Here is a 23,385-nt window from a genome sequence, read left to right on the forward strand (position 1 = left end):
CATTCACGAGATGGTAAAATTAATAATCTAATTAATACATAGTAGCTTTTTAAAGTCAAGTGCTATTTTGGGGTTTCCACATGGATTTTGCTTACCCCAAATTTAAAAGCTTCCCAAATCCACATGCAGAGGTTTAAACGAAAAAGTTTGGTATCATTTTAAATAAAACTCTTTGAATTTTCACATAACAATGTTGAAAGTGCATAAAATAATTGTATATGATATCTGTGTTATAATAAAACCCTCCAAAAAAGAGGCGCTTTTTTTTTTTTTTTGCAAACTTAAATTTAAACATGTACTTTTTAGGTTCTGTGTGTGATCTAGGTTGCTGTAATTAATTTTGGTGGTTCCTGCACATGTCAGTAATCATGGGAAAGAAAAATGTCTCTATCATAATCTATGCGAAAGTTATTCTACTCCAACTGATGAGAAATTGGAACCACGTATGGGGGTATTGGGCCAGTACAGACCTTTAAAATTTAAAGAATGCGAATGACATAATGGACTGGTACCTGGTATGCAGAGTTTAGGAGGTTAGACCTCTTTAACTTTATTAAATGCACATGCTAAATCACTGATATGTGTTGGTTTTGAGTCACAGTTCTAAAGTTCGTAAAATGGCTTTCAAACTCACATTGTTAGCATTTAACACTGAATAAAGCACATGAAATGTACCCGAGATGATCATTGTCCGTTTTTTGTTGTTCAACTGCAAGAAATAGAAGCTGTTTCTAAAATATCAATTTGAGGTGTTGGTTAGAACAAAAACTAATTAATATGGAGTACATTCCTTCTACCGTATACACAATTAAAATCAGCCTTTAGGCTCCTTTTGGTTCTCAATCTGGCAACCTGCGCTTGTGTTTGTTTTGATCCAGGAATGCAATGCCAAGTTTAACCACTGGGTGTCAAACTTATATACTGCACCTTTAACCAAATAATAATACATGTATATGTTCAACTAAAAGACTCTAGCAACTGTAGGTAGACTACCCTGATATCTTAAGAAACATCTAGAAACCACCCAAAGATGGTTTCAACCATCAGCAACCATCTAGAAAATCCATTTATGAAAGCTCTATACAAGCATCTGTTCTCCAGATAAAAAAATGTATCAATGACCTAACAAAATATGCTGTGCAATATTATATTAGAAACTTAATAAACTAATGTGTTGTATCCTTGTGTTTCTTGCCACAGATGTCCAATGCAGAATCTGTGTCCAGAAGCAAAGCTATATAATAGAATTTGTCAGGGCTTTTAGCTTAAATATATGTAAGAAATGAACAGATTCAATGCAGAAGAGATCTAATTTAGAGCCACAAACAGGAAGGAAGACCCAGATGGCCTTACATTAAGCCGCGCACTTTTTACTGTGCCTCACCAGGAATCTACAGCAGCAGAACTTCTTTAGAAAGGTGACGCGGCATAAAACTTTGAGCCAGAAAGTGAAATGACTCACCGTTGTGCTTTTAGGCAAGGCACCGGGGAGATAGTCGCTGTAATACGTGTACCGTAAGCTGCTTTAGATGAAAAGGTCTGCTGAATGACCACTTCATTCACATGACAAGCAGCAGTTTAGGCTTATTGCAAGTCATTCTGAAAGAGTTTGCAAAGATTTCCAGCATGAGGGAATCGGACCTGGTTGCTTGTCCAGTACTCTTTTACTCAGACAGACCTGACTCAGGCTGTGTGTGTGTGTGTGTGTGTGAGTTTGTGTGTGTGTGGCACTCGTGGCCTCATTAAACTCAGGAAGATCAATCAGCGGCAGATCATTTTATGCTTCCCTTCAAATGCATCAAGGTAATTCTGTATTCAGCAGGTTACATTCACCTGTATAAAGAGCAACTACTTACTCTAATAACGCACTTTTAAAAGTGTCCCTTTACTCTACATGAATTCATTTGAATTAAATGTACGGCAAGCTTCAACCCTGACATGAAAAGCCTTTTTTAATTTACACACCCTCCACTTGTTTTGAACCGATTTGAGTTATTTCTATTAAACATGAAGATATTTTAAAGTATTAGTTAGTTAGTTAGTTAGTTAGTTAGTTAGTTAGTTAGTTAGTTAGTTTATTTTTATAGCACATTTTTTACAACACAACGTTACCCAAAGTGCTGAACACAATCAATACTAAAAATAAAATCTACATCACATATAAACAATTAAAACACAAGACAAACCCCTTGACATTAAAAAGGTTCAAATACTAAGGAACAAAGATGGAGTTTCAAACGCTTTTTAAAAACAGATAGAGTTGGAGCATGTCTGATGTGGGGTGGAAGCCCGTTCCAGAGTTTTGGGGCGATAACAGCAAAAGCGCGATCCCCACTTCGCTTACACCGGGACCTTGGTACAGAAAGAATAAATTGATCAGAAGACTCAGTGACCTACCAGGATTATATACATGTAGGATGTCTGATAAGTAAGGTGGTGCCAGATCGTTTAAGGATTAATAGTTTAAAACCATTCCGTGACCTAACAGGCAGCCAGCCCAGAAAGGAAAGAACTGGGGATATGTGCTCGTACTTGCGAGTCCCTGTCAGAAGTCTCCTAGTTGCAAAGAATGCTGGGATTTATTAATTTAAAGTTGCAAAGAATGCTGGGAACTATTAATTTAAAGGGCTATGAAACCTACCTCTTTTGGTTCAAGTCTACCTCAGAATTTTTTTCAAAAAAGGCTTCGTGATGGGTGTGGGGCTCTGCGAGCAGAGGGAGGAGTGGCAAAGCAGGGGAAAAAGAGGGCAGCGAACAACTGTCAGTCGGCTCACAAAATGAGACAGACCGTGAGACCCATGATTTTATAGTTTACAAAGTCGTGCAATGAGTGCAACAAAATAAAGAGTAAGTAATTTAATGTCCTGCTACATTTGTTATTCGTAATGTCATATACACATAACCACAATTTGCTATATCATCATAAAGATAATTGTTTATATAAACACTATAAATGGATTTTCTTATTTTCAAAACACATTTACTAAATCAATTCCAAGATGTACATCAAAAAGTCATGTGATTTTTTTCAATCACCAATCGTGATTGAATAACTGGACTAAATAAGTGGACTGCATAAGTTTGTACATTTTCTGCTTGCATGTAAATATAGCTAAACATGACTATTTATCAAAAATATAATTTCTGTTTAGCAGAAAAAAAGAAAGTCATCTTAGGTTTGGAAAGACATAAGGATGACGACAGAACGATTTAGGGAGGGGTAAACTATCTTTTGTATGCATCAAATATCGTGTATGTGAGTGTGCACAAATGTTAGTATACAGTATGTGAAATATACATGAATTGCATTCCATTTCATTTCAAATGTGCATCAATTCAAACTCAACTGCTAGAACTGCACAATGAACACTACTCATTTAATTATTTTGCAATAAACATTGACAATACACTCACCATATTTGGCTAAAGGCTGTCATGGCAGAGTGCCATTTTATTGCCATGTAATTCTTGGCATCTTTTACTGTATATGTCTGACCAAGAAAAACAGACTGTAGTCATTACATGACATCGGGATTGAAATATGTGATGAAACACAACAAAAAATGCACCTTGATTTATAAAAATGAAACATTCACCTCAAATTAGAGATGTTCAGCTAATTAAACTAACAACATATTACTTAAATATTCCGAGCTTCTACTGATTTACTGTTTAATGGATATGGGTTTGAGTAAAATGTTGATATTGGTTTTATTTTATAATGCTCCCATAAGATTTGCTCCAAGTTTCAAATAAAAATATTGCCATTTAGAACTTTTTCTCCCTCGAAAAAAAAAGTTCTTTGCTGTGATTGAACATCAAGGTTATTTCACAATAGAATTCTTAACCATCTGAAGGTAAAACACTGGAATTGTGCTGTCTAAAAATGAATTATGCCAAAAAATTTAATTTTATTGTACATATGTAGCGCCACCTACGTGTATTAAGATTAAAATAGAGCGCCAGGTTCAATAAAATTCCTACAGAGATGTTGAAGATAGGCCCCTCTGATATAATTTAATGATATAATTCTCTATTAAAATTAGGTAAATTAGAATATAAATTAGGGATGCAACGATACCATTTTTTTGGAACCGATCTGATCTCGATACTAAAATTCTGAGTATCAATCGATACAGATCCAATCCCGATACAGTGCCAGTTTTTGGTTGTTGTTTTTTTCTAAGCATAATACTGTTTCTATAGCTCTGGTGCTAAACTCAATTAAAATATATTGAGTAATAATAACAGACCTATAGGCCTATTATACATGAGAGATGGCAAAATCTAACTAAAAACATGATGCTTGCTGTAAACTAGGCTACATTATTTGAGCATTTGTTCTGACATTGATCTGTTGTGGTCCAGCTTATCTCTTTTTTTAATATTAAGATTGTTCTTTGAAATCTGTAATAGGCTACCACTATTGATCCTAATCGTTGGTAAAATAATCAGCCTTTTAGTAAAGCCTGATATTTTCCTGCAGGTTTGACTTAGACTAAACTAAACTGTCTGAGGCCAGTTTTACAAAAAAATCCATTGCCAAATCACAGAGAGTGAAAGAAAGTTTAAAACAAGGTCCGCTTATATGCTTAGCGGTAAAACACAAACTGGTCTATTAAATAAACTATTGATATAAATAAAATTAAAGTGAAATATTTACAGCTTCAAAATAGCCTACGTTAGGCTAAATAATTTTTCTGTTAATGACAATTCATATTGCGCCCATCAGTTTCACTTTTATTAATTTACTCAACTACTTTGATCACAATGCACCAGGCTTTGTAAACTATTTGCAGCACTCAAAGTATTCTCCTCAGAAGAATAAACTCAGTCGGAAGAATGAGAGAACAGAAACTCATTGTGAGAATAATTTTGCGGAGCGACGCACGTCATGTTTGTGCATCCGGTGCGTGAATGAAGCGATCAATGCATCACTGAGACACAGCGCGCACCCCTGCGGTGTCTGCGGACACTTTCAAAATAGCAGCTCAAAGGGAAGAAATCAGTGCGTTGAGGATCTGTCCAATATATTATTGAGCCTTTTGTCATTTAAAATTTCAGGTAGATCTACTTTGGAGAAGAGAGGGTTATTACCTGCCCTTCACACACAGTGTTGTGAATGCGATCTGCTGATCTAACAGACACAGTGCAACATGATTTGGAAACAGCAATGAATTCCTTATTGTAGGTCAAAATGAACCCTTTTAATGCAAAACTAAATGCATTTCTTCATTGAATATTTATATTAACAGGAACAAATAGTCTTGGAGAAAGTTTTTCGTCTTTTGATGAATGCAACACGCAGCTTGATTTGTGAATGAATAGAGAATAATTGACAGACGCAGCAGCAGTAAGCGCTGAACTAAACATAAATTTAACCACTTGAATATTCATCTGTATACTTTACATTAAACTGTAGAATAGCTTCAGAACATTTGGGATATAGTAGGCATACATGACAACTTTCTAGTGCCTTATAATAGGCTTTTGTTGGCTTATTAATTACACAGAATATAGCGCACGTGCAAGATCGGATTTGGATCGGTACCAGCTGGCCGATGACCAATCCAGCAAAAACATGCAGAATCGAACCGATATTTGATCCAAGTATCGAGATCAGTGGATCGCTAATATAAGTCTTCCCCAAGTTTGAATAAATGAGCAGAAATGAACTCTGTAAATAATAAAACTGAATTTAATTAGAATAGAAATGTAAAGATTGGGAAAAAACAGAATGTAAATAAAATACAAAAATGTGCAATATATGCACAACCAGAAGAAAGCAAAATGACCCGAATATAAGTCAAGGACTTGCAATAAAAAATAAACAAATATAGAAATATACCACCTTTACACACTGTCAGAATGTAAAATTATCAAATTATCAAATTATATACATGACTGTAGTGTGACAGACTGTTTGAAGTTGGTTTCTCTTTCTCTCGCAGTATAAAACTGAACTGCAAAACATGCTTCAATTTAATACATGTAGGTGGCGCTGCACATTGACCCGGATGGGAGTGAGGATTAGGGGGGTGAGTGTAGCAGTGGCCAGCTAGCTAGCTGCTCTAATGACAGACGTTGGAGGCCATCGACTTTAGCCTCCTTGTTGGAGCAACTCCCTCCCATGCAAAGAATCGCCGGTTCATCCCAGCTTATACCGGGTTGGGTGCAGTAAGACTGGTAGGAAACACATATGAAAGAAGTCTCTGAAGTAGTTTTTAGAATAAAACAACAGAATTTTTAAAGAGGTGTTTTCATAGTTTTCTACAACTAGATTGTATGGTAAGTGCTCCTTCAGTAGCCTATAGCACAGCGACGTTTGGAAATGCAAAATGCATTATTACAACTGGAGTCTGTTCTGTCATTGCAAAGAATTATGCTAACAGTATAAGCTTCTGCAGCATTCTTGTCACTTTATTTAGAGATAATAGAGAGAAAATGATGGCAAGGAAAGTGTGCCAACAAGAACACCAGGGCTCCAGCACCTTTAATTCAGATTGCCACGCACATTTATCAGGCAAATTGAAGAAAACATCATTATTTTGACACACAGCTGAACACACACACTCATACAGAGGGATTTCCCACTCTGACAGCATGCCATTTCCATTCTCACTCAGTAACACAACAACCTGCCGTGATAAAATGATCTGTGAATTACAGAACCGCAGAGAGCACGCACACACACACCACACGCACACTCACACTAACATTTTTTGCACCCCCACCATTCAAAATGTGTGTGCGTATGTGTTTGTGTGCATTTGAGATAGACACAATGTACCCTGGCCTAGAGCTGTACATACATGACATAAATGGATTTTCTTCTCACTCTGAAAAAACAAATCTTTTAACCTTTTATCTGACTGAGAAGGTCACACGCACACACAGAAGCACACACACATTTGCAGAGGAGGCCAGCTAGAGGTGAGGAATCACCATGTGGCCTCAGAATGCTGGGTAATGCAGTTTTGGGATGAGGAGACTTTGCACCTACTGCAAATGTGTGAGGTGATACAGCAGTGTCTCTTATTTTGGCCTACTGCTAAACTGCTGCTTAAGCGAAAGGAAAGCAATGGAAAGAAAAAGACCCTAATAATGCCTGGCGACTAGCTAGAACACTTTAACAGGCAACCAAGATACCAACAAACATTCAGACAAACATTTCTAATAACATCAACCAACTTACTAAAGCAATTTATCAACCAGCTAGAATACCCAAGAAACATCTAGTAGTTAGTAAAAAGACTATAGTAAAGTCTAGCAACTAGCTAACACACTTTAACAACCAGCTAAAATAGCCAAGAAATATCTAGTCGTGAGTAAAAAGACTATAGTAAAGTCTATCAACTAACTAACACACGTTAACCACCAGCTAAAATAGCCAAGAAACATCTTGAAGTCAGTAAAAAAAATACCTTAGCAATAACCAAGTAAAACTCTAACAACCAGCTTGCATACCCAAGAAACATAGTTGTCCGTAAAATACCCTAGCAATGACTAGCAATGAACTAAAACCTGCTAACAATGAGCAAGCATACCCAGCAAAAAGAGCCTAGAGATGTCTTGCAACTAACTAAAACACTTTAACAACCAGAAAAAAAAATAACCATGAAACATCTAGTAGTCAGTAAATATACACTGGTAGGCTAATGTCTAGCAACTAAACAAAACATGTTAACAACCAGCCAAAATACCCAAGAATCATTTAGCAGTCAGTACAAATACACTAGCAATGTCTAGCATTTAACTAACACACTCCAACAACCAGCTAGCATACCTAAAATACATAGTAGTCAGTAAAAATACTCTAACAATGTCTAACAGCTATATAAAACATGCTAAAACCAGCTAGCGTATCCAAAAAACATCTAGTAGTCAGTAAAAATACCATTTCCAGGCTGATTTCTAGCCATTTACAGCCTGGTCTTAGCTGGTCAGGCAGGAAAATGACCAGCTAAAACCAACTTGACCAGCCCGGTCATAGCTGGTTTTGGCTGGGCTTAATGTCTAACAATTTCTAGCACCTAACTAAAACATGTTAAAACCAGCTAGCATACCCCAAAAACATCTAGTAGTCAGTAAAAATAACCCAGCAATGTCTAGCACACTACATGTCTAACTACGACATGCTAACAACCAGCTAGCATTGCCAAGAAATATAGCCATCAAAAAGACCATTGTGGTGTCTACTAATTAGAACACTCTAACAACCAGGACAAAAATAACCATGAAACATCTAGCAGTCCGTAAAACTACCCTAGCAATGTCTAACAATTAACTAAAACATGTTAACAACCAGCTAGCATTCCCAAGAAACATCTAGTAGTCAGTAAAATACCCAAGCAATGTTTTACAACTAACTAAAACATGTTAACAACCAGCTTGCATACCCTAGAACATCTAGTAGTAAGTAAAAACACTCTGGCAATGTCTAGCAACTAACTACAACATGCTAACAACCAGCTAGCATATCCAATAAAACATATAGCCAGCAAAAACACCCTAGTTATGTCCAGCAACTGACTAGAACTATCAACCCACCCAAATACCCATGAAACATCTAGGAGTCAGTACAAATACACTAGCAATGTCTAGAATCTAACTAACAAACTCTAACAACCAGCTAGAATAGCCAAGACACATCTAGTAGCTTGTTAAAAATACCCTAACAATGTTTAACAATGAACTAAAACTTGTTAACAACCAGCCAGCATACTCAAACAAAATCTAGTAGTCAGTAAAATACTCTAGCAATGTCTTGCAACTAACTAAAGCATGCTAAAACCAGCTGCTTATGAACATCTAGTAGTCAGTAAAAATACCCTAATATTGTCTAGTAAATACCTAAAACTTGCTAACAACCAGCTACTGTGGCATACCCAAGAAACATCTAGCCATAAAAAAGACACAGTAATGTCTGAAGCAACTAGCTAGAACACACTAACAACCACCCAAAATACCCATGAAACAACTAGTAGCCAGTAATAATTCTATAATAATGCCTAATCAACTATGTACAATATAACGACTCCAAAATCTATTAGCCAGTAAAATAATAACCTATAGTAACAACAACAACTAGTTAGTACACGTTAGCAACCAACATACCCAACAAACAACTCACATGCAGTGAAAAAGACCATAATAAAGCCTAACCAGCAAAAATACCAAAGAAACATTAGGACTGAACTTGAGCTAATGGTTTGATAAAGTTACTCTAAAAATGTTCCAGTGTAAATGTAAAAATGTATGATAGCCTTTATAGAAGATTTAAAGTGCAGTGTGTTTTCATATGTGTTTGAAAGCGTTTTAGATTTGACCCACATATCTAATGAAATGACACATTCAGACATTAGGGTTCGTTGTATTAATATTAATGTGGAGGCTATTCCTTTAAGCACACATTTGTTCTAATTATGGATAATAGCTGGATCAATGGAGAGAATGGATTAGGTGGGATCACCTTTGTGTGGAATAGGAGAGAATGTTCTGTTCGCAGTTAGGAGCTGTGAATCGTAATTAATCAGCGGTGAAGCTGAAAAGACACTATGAACCCGTCCCAACCTCCCCCACATGAAGGTCACACAGTCACCACTACCAGGTGAGCACAATCCCTGGGCACCGTCCTAGACGTCCATCTGACCTTCAGATATTATATCATTGCGGCAAAAACCCACTCCTACAGACTTACTTCAACTAGGATTGGTTTACTGCAACTTGCTCCTCATTGGCTCTTTTGTTTTGTACCATTCTATGAGGTGTACTTATAATGGTATCAATATTTTTAGATCAAAAACATTAAAATTTTGGAGTAACAGACAGTTTTCTGTTCTGTTTTGATCATCGTAATGAAAAAACAAAAAAAAACATTTTTTGAATATGGGCTCATTCACACCAAACTTGTTTTTGGTTCTAAAAATAAGAGAAACGCAAACAAATCGGAATGTTTAAAAAAAAGCGCAGCATAAAGTATGAGGATATCTGGACACAAATAGGGTACAAACGCAAAGAGAAACTTGTAATGGTTGCCCCGCCCCTGAGCTCTTTTGGTTGGTCCACTGCTGTGGAACTGACAATGATGAAAAAAATTCTTTTAAACTCCTTATAATTTAAGTTAAAATTTAGGGTTTTTTAATCTTTTTAGCTTGACACACTGTCTAAGAAACATGGTGCTCACACGCGTGACACTTCAAAAGATGCGAGACGTGAGCATAACGGTCACACACATCCATCAAGTGCATGTTTACGATACAAAAGTAGTGCATTGAAAAAGGAAAAACGAGTTCTGTATGAACGGCTTCTAAATACCTACTATCATGATTGACAGTTTTGCATATTTACAAAATTTCAATGCTTTGCTTGATTAGATATTTGACAGGACACTGATGTGAACTTCGGCATGTGTGTTTGACAGCCTACATCCTACACAGATGAACTAAAATGCAAAAATACACCATACAAATGAAACAATCTAAAAGACAAAGCAGTAGTATTAGTAGTACATCATAAAAACAGTTACACTTGTGTGGTGGTGAAGTGGAAAATATTTCTAATATAAATCAAAGAAGAAATTGAAATAACGTCATTTTGAAAACATTTTAAACAAATGTTTATTTTGGCAGTTCAAAACAGCTCAACAAAGCAAACTTTTTGTAGTTTGTTTTGGTTCCTAAACAACTTTGAGCTAATAGGTGGGTGTGTTCTGAAATTTCACCTTCTATGATGTGCAATTTCTTATTTTTGCCTTCAAATGAAGAAGAAAAAAAGAACTCTGTTGAAGTATACTGGGCCTTAAAAGACCAAGTTAATAATGACATGGTCTGAAATTTTGTTTTAACATTAGAAATAAACATCCACTCTTTCCTAATGTTGAAATAGGCTCATTCTGAAAACGTACCACTATAAAGATGTCTGGAGAGTGCCGAATGTGTCCCAGGAGATATGTTTTTTTATGCAGTTTTTGTTTTTGCAAATCCACTAGAGGCTGCTGTGTACACTCTCGTGAGTGCTATTCACGCCTGCTCTTCTTGCGTGAATCCACCAGAGGCCACCATCAACTGACTGACTAACTAACTGAATGACTGACTGACTGATCAATCGACTGACCCACCTCCTCCTTGCCTAAACCCAATGCTTAATTTGTGAACTGCGAGGTCCCGGAACAGATCGGGGAAACGAATCCGGCATGTGACCCGAGCGGTTTGTTGTATGGGTACAGGGTGTTGTGGATAAAACTGAAGAGGGTTGGGGAGTAGCGGAAGAAAGTGAAAGTAAACTGTGAACGGGGGATTAGGGCAGTTGAGGAGGGGGATTGCTGAAATGAGGTGCCAGATCAGATTTCAGAGGTGCCAGATCCGGCGTGTGCCGGCACAAATTAAGCCCTGTCTAAACCCAACCAATAGTCTTTTCATAAGCATCGGTTGACCGCCCACCCACTACCCTAAATCCAACCGACAATTTTAAAAAGCAATCCAGAAAAAGAAAAGCCCTAGCCTGATTTTTTACCAAGTTTTTTTTAGATTTTACCACCTTCTCACCCTGTTATTCACGTCTTTATTTTATTTTTTGGCTTCTGTTTTTGTCTTACCCCCTTTCTAAAGCTGTTTTTCGCTGGGCTCGAACCCTGTTGAACTCCTCTCTGCTTCTCAAGTCCGCCAATGTACATGGTAAGCTACTAAACAAACTGGTAACAGCGGGAAAGCCGTCCATATGGAGATAAAGTGGTCAGTTGGTAAGCGCGAAAAGAAATGGTGTCATACCGCCCCGTAGTGTTCGTTTTAAAGACGAAATGCAGCCATAGTACTTCTGTACTTCATAGTACTTCGCAGTACTTCTGGCTACATAATTTGCAATCTCCAGAAATGTATATAGGGCTACGTTTTCAGAATGAGCCTTTTTTGTTGAAATTAGTAAGGCAATGCAATGATTGTGGCAATGCACAGTGTCATTGTTGTCATTGCCTACTTCATTTTTTACCTACTGAATGCACAAATTGGTGGGTGGAGCTAACCAAGCAGTGATGTCGTAGCAGCCATTGATCATCTTTTTCGAAGGCGGAGTTTAGCCACACCATTACATAATAAAGTGTCACATTCAATCAACATAAGCTGCTCTTACACTAACTCCAAACTTACAGAATTTTTTTATAATACAACACCCTCTCATATGTCAAAAGATCAAGCGAATTTTGATTTCTCATTTCATGACCTCTTAAAAGTATATTTATGGCTGGGACAGCCCGCACAGAGGAACCCGCAGTTAAGTGCTTCGCTCAAGGGCGAAATTGCGGTATCTCTCCACTTCATGAATCACTGGCTTAACCTTCAGATTACTAGCTCCGATCTTTAACTATACGGCTTCCACCACCACCCCATTCCCGCACGCAGCTGCTTGTCATATTCAACCTCCATAAATTCTCACATTATGTATTTGCTGTTATCTCCGTGTTAGTGTGATTCAGCTGCCCAGTATCAGATTCCACTTGGAGTTTCTGTCCAGGAGCGCAGCCAATGGCCTTGGCCTCAGTTTCCCACAGGCACTGATCAGCCCTCATACATCCAAGGTAACATCAGAGTGCACGGGGTTTAATTTAATCATCACCACCCTGACCTGTGTAGTCTGCTTCAACCATTATTCATACATGGCCTGACACCTTTCCACAACTCATTTAATGAAGCACATGGAAAGTTTAATTAAGAGAGCAGCTCTTCACAACGCTAACGTCACCTTCTTAATCTTCAGGGTAAATCAGCTTCAGCCTGACGCAGGAGCATCTGCGTTCAAGAAATACTGGACGTGGCTTCTTGAGATACAGAGCAAAGAAATCCTGCGTTCTGAGAAATGCTCTGCGATTCCCCATAGTGTGTGGTGGTCACTAATCGATAGCCAAAGGCAGAGTGAGAACTCGATGCTCATAGTCAGACGCTTCCTGTCAAATTTTAAAGAGCAAGTATAATGGATGTATGAAACACAAACCCTCTCTTTTTTACTGAGCTAAGCAGGCATCATCCCACACAACCACCACCATATTTCCATCTATTGACAAGGAGCTCCTATCCCATTCCCTTTATTCCTTTATTTATTCTTTTTTGTTTAAATCCAGCTTGAGGTAACTCGCCTAAGATGTTTACAATTTACAGATGTGACACAGGGATGTCAAAATTGTACTGATCTTTCTTTTTTCCCCTTAAATCAGCCTATAATGCACAAGCACTCATTGCTATGGGATTATCTGAGGCAATCGACTAGGGAAAGTTACCAATAGTTGGCTCACCCACCCTGCAATCTAGCTAATTACGTCTCTGGAGGAGCAGCCTGAGTTTAATTATCTAAACATCCACTTATAAAAAAGTAAACATGTACATGTACACAGTAAAGATGTAAATGTAAAAAGAAATAGAAAAATATAGATATTGCTGTCATTTCATATGTATAAAGTAACAGAAAGAAAGTTGCCGGCAGCTAGCTCTCTGCAACTCTCATGTGGTTGCCCACTGAAGCTAAGCAGGGCTGTGCCCGGTCAGTAACTAGATAGGAGACCACATAGGAAAGCTAGGTTACTAGCTAACACCCTGACGCCCCAGTATATTGATGAGGACTCTATATTGCTCAGTGAACTCCGTCTTTTGAATGAGACATTAAACTGAGATCCCGCCTCTCTGTGGTCATTAAAAATCCCAGGATGTCCTTCGAACAAAAAGAGTATTTGTACAAAATATTTGTAAAGCGATTTGAGTGTCCAGAAAAGTGATATATAAATGTAAGGAGTTATTGTTTAAATATAGATCTTTTGATTTTAGATTATTTTAGATGTATTTATTAACATGACTAAACAACAAACAATTCAGTTTTTACAGTATTTACACATTTTTGTTAACATTAGTAAATGAAAATAAGTTGATCATTGTTAGTTCATGTTGGTAAATAAATACATCAACTGAAAGACAGATGTAAGGTTTTTGAAGAGGCTTGAAACCCTTTTATGTATTTTTAGAGGACGAAAATAACACTCGAATTGCCTCTACTTATTTTCTTTCTTTTGTATTCTATTTAATTTATTTGATTGTATAGCTTTTATATGTATGGGCATACTTGTGTCTTGTGTACTGTATGTGCAAAGCAGGTATATACATACATATATACAGGTAGATACATTTGTTGTTGTTTTTGTTGAATGAAAAGAAATACGAAAAGAAATACAAAAATAACTAAAAAATAAACTTAATGGAATTTTATTGTAAAGTGTGACCAAATTGATATGTCTATTGATTCATAAATAATATGTAAAAAATAAAAGATTACTACTAATTAAAGTTTAAAGTCTTTTGTCAAGATCAGATCAGGATTTTTTCAAATATGTCAGTACAATGTACAACGGGTTCAAAATCGGTCACTAAAATTAAATCTCCAGTTATGCTGATTAGCCTGATTTATATTTTAAAAAAACTATATCGATGTACTAATCCATAGCTCAAACAATTTTATATGCAGAATATACAGACCTTGAAGTTCCTGAGCATATAGCAGATGGAATCATCTCAGATGTGCACAATATGTGGAGTGATGAGGAAGATGAAGAGAAAGTTTGTTATAAACAAGAAACAAAAAACCCTCAAATTTAAAGTAAAAATCTTACAATGTTAATGTTTGTGATTTTGAAAATAAACTTCAAGATTATGCCAGTAATTGTGTATGTTTTTTGTATTTTATGTTGGTATAAATGTAAGGAAGTACAACCGTTCTGACCTGATTATATATATATTTTTTTTTTTTATTATTATTTTTTTTTAATTATTATTATTTGGTCACATTTATAGGAGCCTCAAGAACTGTAAAAACATACTTTTACATTTTTCAGAAACTTGAAACATAATTTGGCTCTGAAGGGCTTAAATAACTATTTTTTTCTAAAAGCAACAAAAAGCGCTCAGCGGTTGCTCAAATGTTTTGTTGTTGCTCTTTGTGTAAGGGATTCAATAAAACAACAACAAAAATCAGTCCAAATGCCTTGGACTGATTTTTTTTGACAATTCTTTCTATTTTATTATTACATATACATCTTTTTACATATGTGTTATTATAAATGTTTTGTCTATTTACATTGATATAGTCCTATTTTGCAATATATTGGTTTTATTGTTACTGCAGATGTTTTATGTAGACTACATCACCAATACTGGAACCAACAAAAAAAAAAGGCATCGGCTAAACAAAAGGAGAAGAAAAAAAGCCCCACCCTTTTTAACATCTTAATTTAATCCCTTCCTCTGGATACACTGGAAGGCTAGGGTGGAGGCCAGCTGAATTATTTAACTCTGCAAATCATTCCCGCACACACAATTCCATTTGCACAAACCACACTTACATGACACAACACATTTCGGCACAGAGAGTTTTTAAAATTAATTATTCACATTAATATGGTGGGACTAACCCCACATGATACAAAGGGCCTGGTTAAAAGCCTTCATGCAATTGAAGAAACCACACACACATACACACACACACACACACACTTGGGAATGCTGTGCTGAGTTGCAGATCCTGTATGATCCATATCCTGCATAAGGTATTAAGGGTAGTGCACAGAAAATGGGCCATGAATGAATGTGTGTGTGTCTGCATGTGTGTGTGTGTACCTTGTACATACCAAATGTCCCCATAAGTATAGCAATATCAGTAAATTCTGACCTTGTGGGGACATTTTTTGGTCCCCATGAGGAAAATACCTTGAAAATATTAGAGAATTAAGTATTTTGAAAATGTAAAGGCTGAATTTAAAGGTAGGGGATAAAATATACAGCATGTACAGTACAAAATTCAATATGTCTATGGGAAGTCCCTATAAAGATAACTGTGTACGTGTTTTTGTGACGTATCAGGACACAAATCTGTATAATGACATGGGTATGACACAGGTATTACAAAAAGGAGGTGAAATATGAGGACATTGGTGACATCCTCATTTCTCAAAATGCAAATAAATCCTACAGGATGAGTTTAATCAAAGAGTAAAGCTGCACACTGTCTCCTGTGATGGTTGGGTTTTGAGGTAGGGTGTGGTGAGGGCAATACAATATACGGTTTGGACAGTATAAAATGAATGGAAACCTATGTAATGTCCCCACTTTTCACAAAAACAAAACATGTGTGTGTGTGTGTGCGTGTGCGTGTGCGTGTGTGTGTGTGTGATTTATGAGGTCACAGATGTGTATAATGACATAAGTATGACCTAGGTATTACTTTAAGGTGGTTTACAAGGACATGTGTTGTGTCCTCGTAATTCAAAATGCGTAAAAATTATTAACAGGGTCATTTGACAATAAAATTGCCAAAATGCAAGGTTGAGTATAGGGGTAGAGGCATGGTAATGCCATATAATAAATGTTTTTACAGTACAAAATACATTTTGCCTATGGAGAGTCGTCGTAAATCAGATATACAAGTATGAGGACACAGATTTGTATAACAACATGGCTATGACCTAGGTATTACATTATTAAGGTGGTTTATGAGGACATGTATCATTTCCTTGTAATTCAATACACTTAAAAATCATACTTAACAAGGTCGTTTAACAATTACAATGTTCCATAGTTTCCTGTAAGGGTTGGGTTTAGGGGTAGAGGCTTGGTAATGCCATAAAATAAATGTTTTACAGTACAAAATACATTCTACCAGTTTTATCCCCAGTCGCTACAAGTTTTGACGCTATAGCATAACTACATTTCCCAGTAGCGTGGCGGTAGCATCGCTACTTTCTAAATCAAATACCTTTTCAGTAGCAAATTTCTTTTTTTGGTCAAAAAGCACAGTAGCATCTACACAAGCTACATTTACTGATTGCTGATCAATAAGTGACAGCACTGGCATTCACGCATCTGGGAGGACGGTGCCTAGCCGATGAAAGTAAATCCATATGCTGTCGAGAATGACGATTTTTTCTTTTTTCTGTTTTACAGTGGTCGACAACAAACTTTTTGATGCGTTACTGCCACCTCTCGCTCCAGTGGGTGACATCGCGAACTGATTAGGCTAACAAGAAATTTCCTTGATGTAAAGATGACTGAGGGAGAGGAGGTATATATACATAGTTTACTGTAGTAAAGGCTAAAGTATACTATGGTAATTACTATTAGGTCACGATAGTTACTAATGATACTACTTTATGTAGTGTAATTCATTAATAAAGAGTTGTAAATATACAGTACAATATAATACTTATTCCTAAACATTTTAAATGTGTGGCCTGGTTTTATTGGATTTTTAGTTTTTGCTGTTATATATTATAATCAAATTTCTTGTTATATATTATATCGCTACAAAGCGACTTCTGGCTTTGCTCTTTCTTATCTGCTCTCACTTCTGCAGATCTATGTGCCCTCCAGAAACTTGCGTTCTGTGAATGAACGTCGCCTCGTGGTTCCATCCCAAAGAGGGAAGAAATCACTTTCCCGAACGCTCGAATCTGCCCAGTTGGTGGAATGAACTCCCTAACTGCATCATAACGGCAGAGTCACTCGCTGTTTTCAAGAAACGATTAAAAACTCAACTATTTAGTCTCCACTTCACTTCCTAATCTGCCATTGCCTCTCTGGATATACCACTAACTGTACCCAAAAAAAAAAAAAAAAAAAGAAATTTACAAATACTTTCCTTGTTAGACTTTACAGACCTGAAACTTGCCTATAGCACTAATTCATTGTCGTCTTATAGTTGTGTAAATTGCTTCCTTGTCCTCATTTGTAAGTCGCTTTGGATAAAAGCGTCTGCTAAATGACTGAATGTAAATGTAAATGTAATTTGTTTCTGTTTAGTACAGCATATTATTAACAGTAAATAATTGAACTGAGCAAGTATGCCTTGTATGTTTCATTGACAGTTTTTTTTTATTATTGAAGATATGATTGATTTGAATTTAAGTTGATTCAATTAGAAATTAAAATGGCAAAAATAGCTTACATGTAGCTAAGGTACTTTTGCCAAGTAGCTTTTAGCTCAGCTTGCAACATTTCCCAAAGGGTAATATTTAGCGTAGTTAAGCTACATTTTAAGTAGAGTATAGCTAAGCCCACACAGAATCTGTGCCCATTATAGAGTCTATATATTTACTTGTGTAAATGTGTTTAAATTTATTCAGTTTTTACAGTAATTTTAGTAATATTATTGACAAATATGAAAGTGTTCATTTGATTTTTTAAAAACTGTTTGTAAAGTAATATATTATTTTAGCAGGTATATTACATAATAGATTTGCTTTGTTTACCAAATACGTGGATATAGAAGTATTTGCATTGTAAACAATAAATAAAAGTTAAAAAGGTATTAATTCTTTTTTCTAGTTAAGATACTCCCAAAATAATTCTGCATGAATCCGGAGATCTCTTACAAAATTACCTGCAGAAATAGCTAAAAATGTCCGCAGATTCTGTCTAGCCCTACTAATAACTTAGCTCACTACATTTTTCAAGAAGCTTGCTCAACGCTGCATTACGCCTATGAAAAGTCCTCGTAAATCACATATACAAGTAAGAGTGTGTGTCTGTGTGTGTGAGAGCTATAGAGGTCGGCTTGGGGCTTCAGGGAAGTTGTTCATCTGCACTCTAATGCCTGACAAAGAACAATTCCCACTTAACCAGCATTAACATATATCCGTGTCTCTCAAAGACAAGGGTCACTTATGCATTGTTACCGCTGTATAATCGCTACACCCAACACTGATATCAGCACCACGGAAAGCTCCAGTGCACTTCGTTAAGGCTGGAGCTCTTTACTTCAGTGTCACAGCAGCACAAAGTCCTTATCTCATAGTGGTATGATCACAGACAGTATCTCAGGCTCTTCTGCGAGCGTACGCTGCTGTTATACTAGAACAGACGGCAGCTCGACAGCTATAAGTGCTTTGATTTCTGGTCACTAGCAGCTGGAGGTTGTGCTCTGTTTCAGCACCATGGAGAGCTCCAGCGCAAATGGGCACACATTATACAATTCAAAGTGCTCACAGCAAAAGCACAAAACAACAGCTTTGCTGCTAATTAAAAGGAATAGTTCACCCGAAATAGAAAATTCGCTGCTAATTTACTCATCCTCAGGCCATGCAAGATGCTTTTTATTCAGTAGGATATAAAAGATTTTTTTTCTTTTGCTGAAACTGTGGTGCTTCGTTTGTGATTTATGAAAAAATGCAGGTCAGACTAGCACTTGTACATATACACAGGTAAAACTCATTTATTTTGTTGCTTCTGGGGTCTAATGAAGTAAAACAAAGTGAATGCTTAATACCAGTTAAAGAGGCTGTGAATTAAAGGTTATACATCATGTTCAGTTTCTTGCACTGGCTGATTGTTTTGCTTCCACAGACTTCAATTCGTTAGGAGCCATGGGCTTTAATTTTGAATGAATACATGTTGTTTTTGGACTGTCAATGACACCTACATCTTGGATGGTACTGAATGAGAAAATTAACAGCAAATGCTTGCTTCAGGGTGAACATTCCCTTTAATAAATCAAGTCATATCACAATACATCACTGTAAATATGAATAATCAGAGGCAAAATAATCATAACAAAGAATAAGCTCACTATTCAGATTGCTGTAGGTTTCTCTTTAAATGTTTACAGTTTGCTCCCCTAGAGTAAACATCTTTGTGCACAACAGATACCAAGATTTGCATGTATCTGCATTTCATTACTTCTAATCTCACTCCACTTCATTTATCTTTTACAATTAATCTTATCCAGTTCCTCCTGCCCTTATGGATTACATTCTCTGTCAGGTTGCTGCCATGGAACAATGAAAAGGGCCGCGCAAACAAATTGGATTGAACTGAATTGTTGTAATTTATAATTAAAGGGGCTGTTCCCTCTGTGTGTGGGCGCGCTTGGGTGTGAAATGCATCTGGTCCACTTACACAAACGCGTGGTAGAGCAGCGCCCATCCTCGTGGTCTCTCGAGCGCGTCGTAAATGAGGTTCTGGATCCGTCGCTTCCTGATATTATTCCTCTTCACGGGGCGCGTGTATCCCAGGGGCGTCTTGGCGAGCAGCCCGATGTTCTGCGAGCCCCTTTTGAAGTCCACTTCCCTCCCCGAGCCGACGAGCAGCAGCGCGCCGTCCCGTTCCTGCCCCGCGCACTGCTCCAGGTCTCCGGCCAGCGCGCTTTTACGCTCGCGCGAGTCCTCGGCGCTGTTAGCGGCATTTCTGGACCTGATCCCCATGTTCACTGCTCTCGAGCCTCGGCGCCGCGCGTGTGGAAGTCCGGGATGGGGCGCATGCCATGATCCGGACAGGGAAAGCACGAGCTTCTTAGTGGTCGTGGGTCATTTAAGGACCTCGTTCAGAGAGGGAGGCGCGAGGAAGGGCTGTAGATTGGAAAAAAAACACACTCAAGTCTGTCAAACGCACGCACGCTCTCAAACATTACGCTCGAATGTTCGGGTTCCGACGATGTGAACGGAGCAGCATCCTACAACTCCCCATTATGTTTCCTCTACAACTGACCAACGCAACACCACCACTAGTGAAAACATGCTACGAGTGAAGTCTGATTCTCGAACCAGTTCTTTTCTGTGAACCTATGGGATTAAGCGCGAAGAGTGCTATTCGATTCCCCAACGTATGACTCTTTTGAGTCGATTCTTTTTAGTGAATACAAAATACATATTGATGATTGCCGAATAAGACTCATTTGCTGAACACTAGGCTACTTTGCACATTTATTTATCTTTTTAAAATCTTATTTAATAATTTAAAACTTTAATAAAAGTATGTAACTGTTTATTAATGGTTGTAACTTATTTTAACATGCTTTACTCCTCCCAACAATTACACACGGACTTCATAAGCGACTCACACATGGATATGCTATAAACGCCACTTAAGAAATAGATATAAAGCGGCTAGTGAATGAATCACATAACATCAGACAGCATCATTTGCCTATTTTATTTAGTCTAATACTGAGAAAACAAAGTCTGAAAAGTGAAAAAGTCACTTAATCGTCAACATTTATAATTTGTTAGGCTATAATATTTTCTGTTTTAAATATTTTTTCCAATTTAAGACAGTAATATTCCAATAACAATTCACTTTTCTACATATTTGAATACAAACCCACTAAAACGAACGTTCGTGGAGTCTTAACAGGAATCGCTGAATTAGTAATCACGAATCCCATTATCGCAAATGCCTGATTAAATGGAAATGATGTGCGGTCAGAGAGATGTCGATGAGCTCAGCAGCGCTGCTGACAAAGAGCTTCTGGTACCTTCATCCGCAACAACGCCGAGCAACAATTGCATCGCCTTGCGCCTTCAGCCTCCACCGAGATGAGCAACGCACACGATGTCTAAAAGCATAAATACAACCGCGCTTCTGCTGTCAGCCGTAGACACGCATAAACACACACACACACACACACAAACACTCACACGCGCAAGCAGATCTGCCTTACCGTGTTCTCCGCGCGACCGCATGATTGCTGATGCGGATCGTACTCGGTCTGCCGTCGCTGGTTGTGATGATGAGGGAGGAGGTTCAGACGGAGGCGCGAGACAGAGAGCTTGTTCACGTGACACACACTACTGACATGGCATCTCTGCGCCTGGTCAACGCAATATTGTGCATGCCATCGCAATCCAAAACCACAAAAATGCTTTCATATGAATCACAAAGCGGAAAATTACGCACCGCGTTCCTCCCAGGTGGATTGCTGGTCGTAAACAGAGTCACAAAAGTGCACATCAAAGAATCAGACTTTCAACCCTGGAGATCCATGTTTTGGATGGCCATCTTATTTGGTACTGCCAGGTCAGGTCTTGAAGCATCATTTAGAAATCTGATACATGGAAATATGCAAACAACAAATATGACATAGAAGTTCATATTTGAATTTTACATATGCGATATAAAATGTCATTTATGAAATATGTATTTTAAAATATTGCAAAAAAAAGTATGATTTTTATATATTGTGTTTCAACCATTAGAATTTCAAACACGTTAATTTAATTATATATATATATATATATATATATATATATATATATATATATATATATATATATATATATATATATATATATATATATATATATATATATGTTCACACTTTATTTTAATATAAATTTCGCACTAATAAAAACTTAACAAACTAAGACTTTTAGCTCAATAAATATAGTTATTTGTTAGATACTAAGGTAGGAATGTAAAATAAAAATACTTTATAATTGTTAATAAACAATTCATATTTTAATAATTGGCAAGTAATAAGCTAGTAGTAAATGGTGTAAATCAGTCACTAAATGGTATTTCTTAAACTAAAGTGTTACTATATATACTGTATTACGATATATGTGTGTACTATATATAGACAAAATTTAAGGTGATCCAAAAAATATTTAGAATTATTCCAAGACAGAAATAGATGTTGTTCAATAGCTTTAGAACAATTATCCACTTTAAATGCTGACTAATACACTGTATATGAACACATATTTAACATTTTATACAACAGTTCTGTCTGGTTTTTGAAGCTGATAGCCGAGCGATATTCTGTAAATAACAGCACTCGTTCAGTCTCCTTGTGTATTACTCTGCCCAAATACAGCAACAAGCAGAGGACACTCTATAGTTTGACAAATATTGCAGCTGTTGGACGACATAATGTACTTCTGAGGCTTTTTTAGGTGAGAATGTAGTTGTTTAGTTTTCATTTATGCAGTTTATTTATAAGGACAGTGTCAATTGTAAATTTGTGTAATTTCTGAGAGACAGTACATCGGCAGCCATTAGCTTGTCACTAAGCAGAGCATGAACACTTGACGTCGTCCATCAACAAAATGGCGACAGAGACTGCATAATAAGTGCTTAGAGGAGAAAAACAGTGTAATTTTAACTACAGCTGATCAAATCATTATTAAACAGGTAAGTGACATTCTAGTCGATCTCTCTGTTTTGTATGTTGTAGTGCTGTATTTATAACATAGAACTGTAGTGTGTTGAGTGTGAGATGGGACTCACTGAGACTTTTTAGTTGTCCATCTGTTTGTTTCTAATGAGTCTCCTGTTTTCGTTACTGCAGACTACTAGATCTGTAAAAAGAGAGAATGAAGAAATGCGCGCATGTATTTAGCGTTTTTACAAACACAACAGTACTCTGGAAGTGTTTAATCAAATAATCTTAAAATGTCAGCAAAATCACCTCTTTTGTAATCACTTTAGACATTATGCTAGAGAATCACTCAAATGCTAGCTCTAAGTGAAGTTTATTCATAAACTAATTTCGAGAGGATCACGTGCTTATGATTTATCACGTCCAGTCTCGCATTTGCTAATCACTAATCTTCCAATCATATGAGCCCTAAGGCACCATAAATAG

At 36.9% G+C, this 23,385-nt stretch overlaps 1 protein-coding gene across 6 annotated transcripts in view; it reads right to left on the reverse strand.

Annotated features, from left to right (window-relative positions):
• kcnq3 (potassium voltage-gated channel, KQT-like subfamily, member 3) overlaps positions 1 to 21,509 on the reverse strand; it is an 85,783-nt gene extending 64,274 nt beyond the window's left edge. For 5 of the 6 annotated variants that reach the window (XR_012393706.1, XR_012393707.1, XR_012393708.1 and 2 more), the window contains exons 1-2: positions 21,460 to 21,509; positions 19,920 to 20,368 (exon numbers count right to left, since the gene is read on the reverse strand). Coding sequence is in view for 2 of the 6 variants with exons in the window: in XM_021467847.3 (XP_021323522.1) it covers positions 19,920 to 20,224 (305 nt within the window). In the remaining 4 variants the exon portion in view is untranslated. Of the gene's footprint in view, positions 1 to 19,919; positions 20,369 to 21,273 lie in introns of all 6 variants that reach the window. The other variant, XM_021467855.3, reaches the window with a different exon arrangement.
• Between the last annotated feature and the right edge of the window lie 1,876 nt (positions 21,510 to 23,385).

This window comes from Danio rerio, chromosome 2 (assembly GCF_049306965.1).
Source record: "Danio rerio strain Tuebingen ecotype United States chromosome 2, GRCz12tu, whole genome shotgun sequence".
Lineage (NCBI taxonomy): Eukaryota > Metazoa > Chordata > Actinopteri > Cypriniformes > Danionidae > Danio > Danio rerio.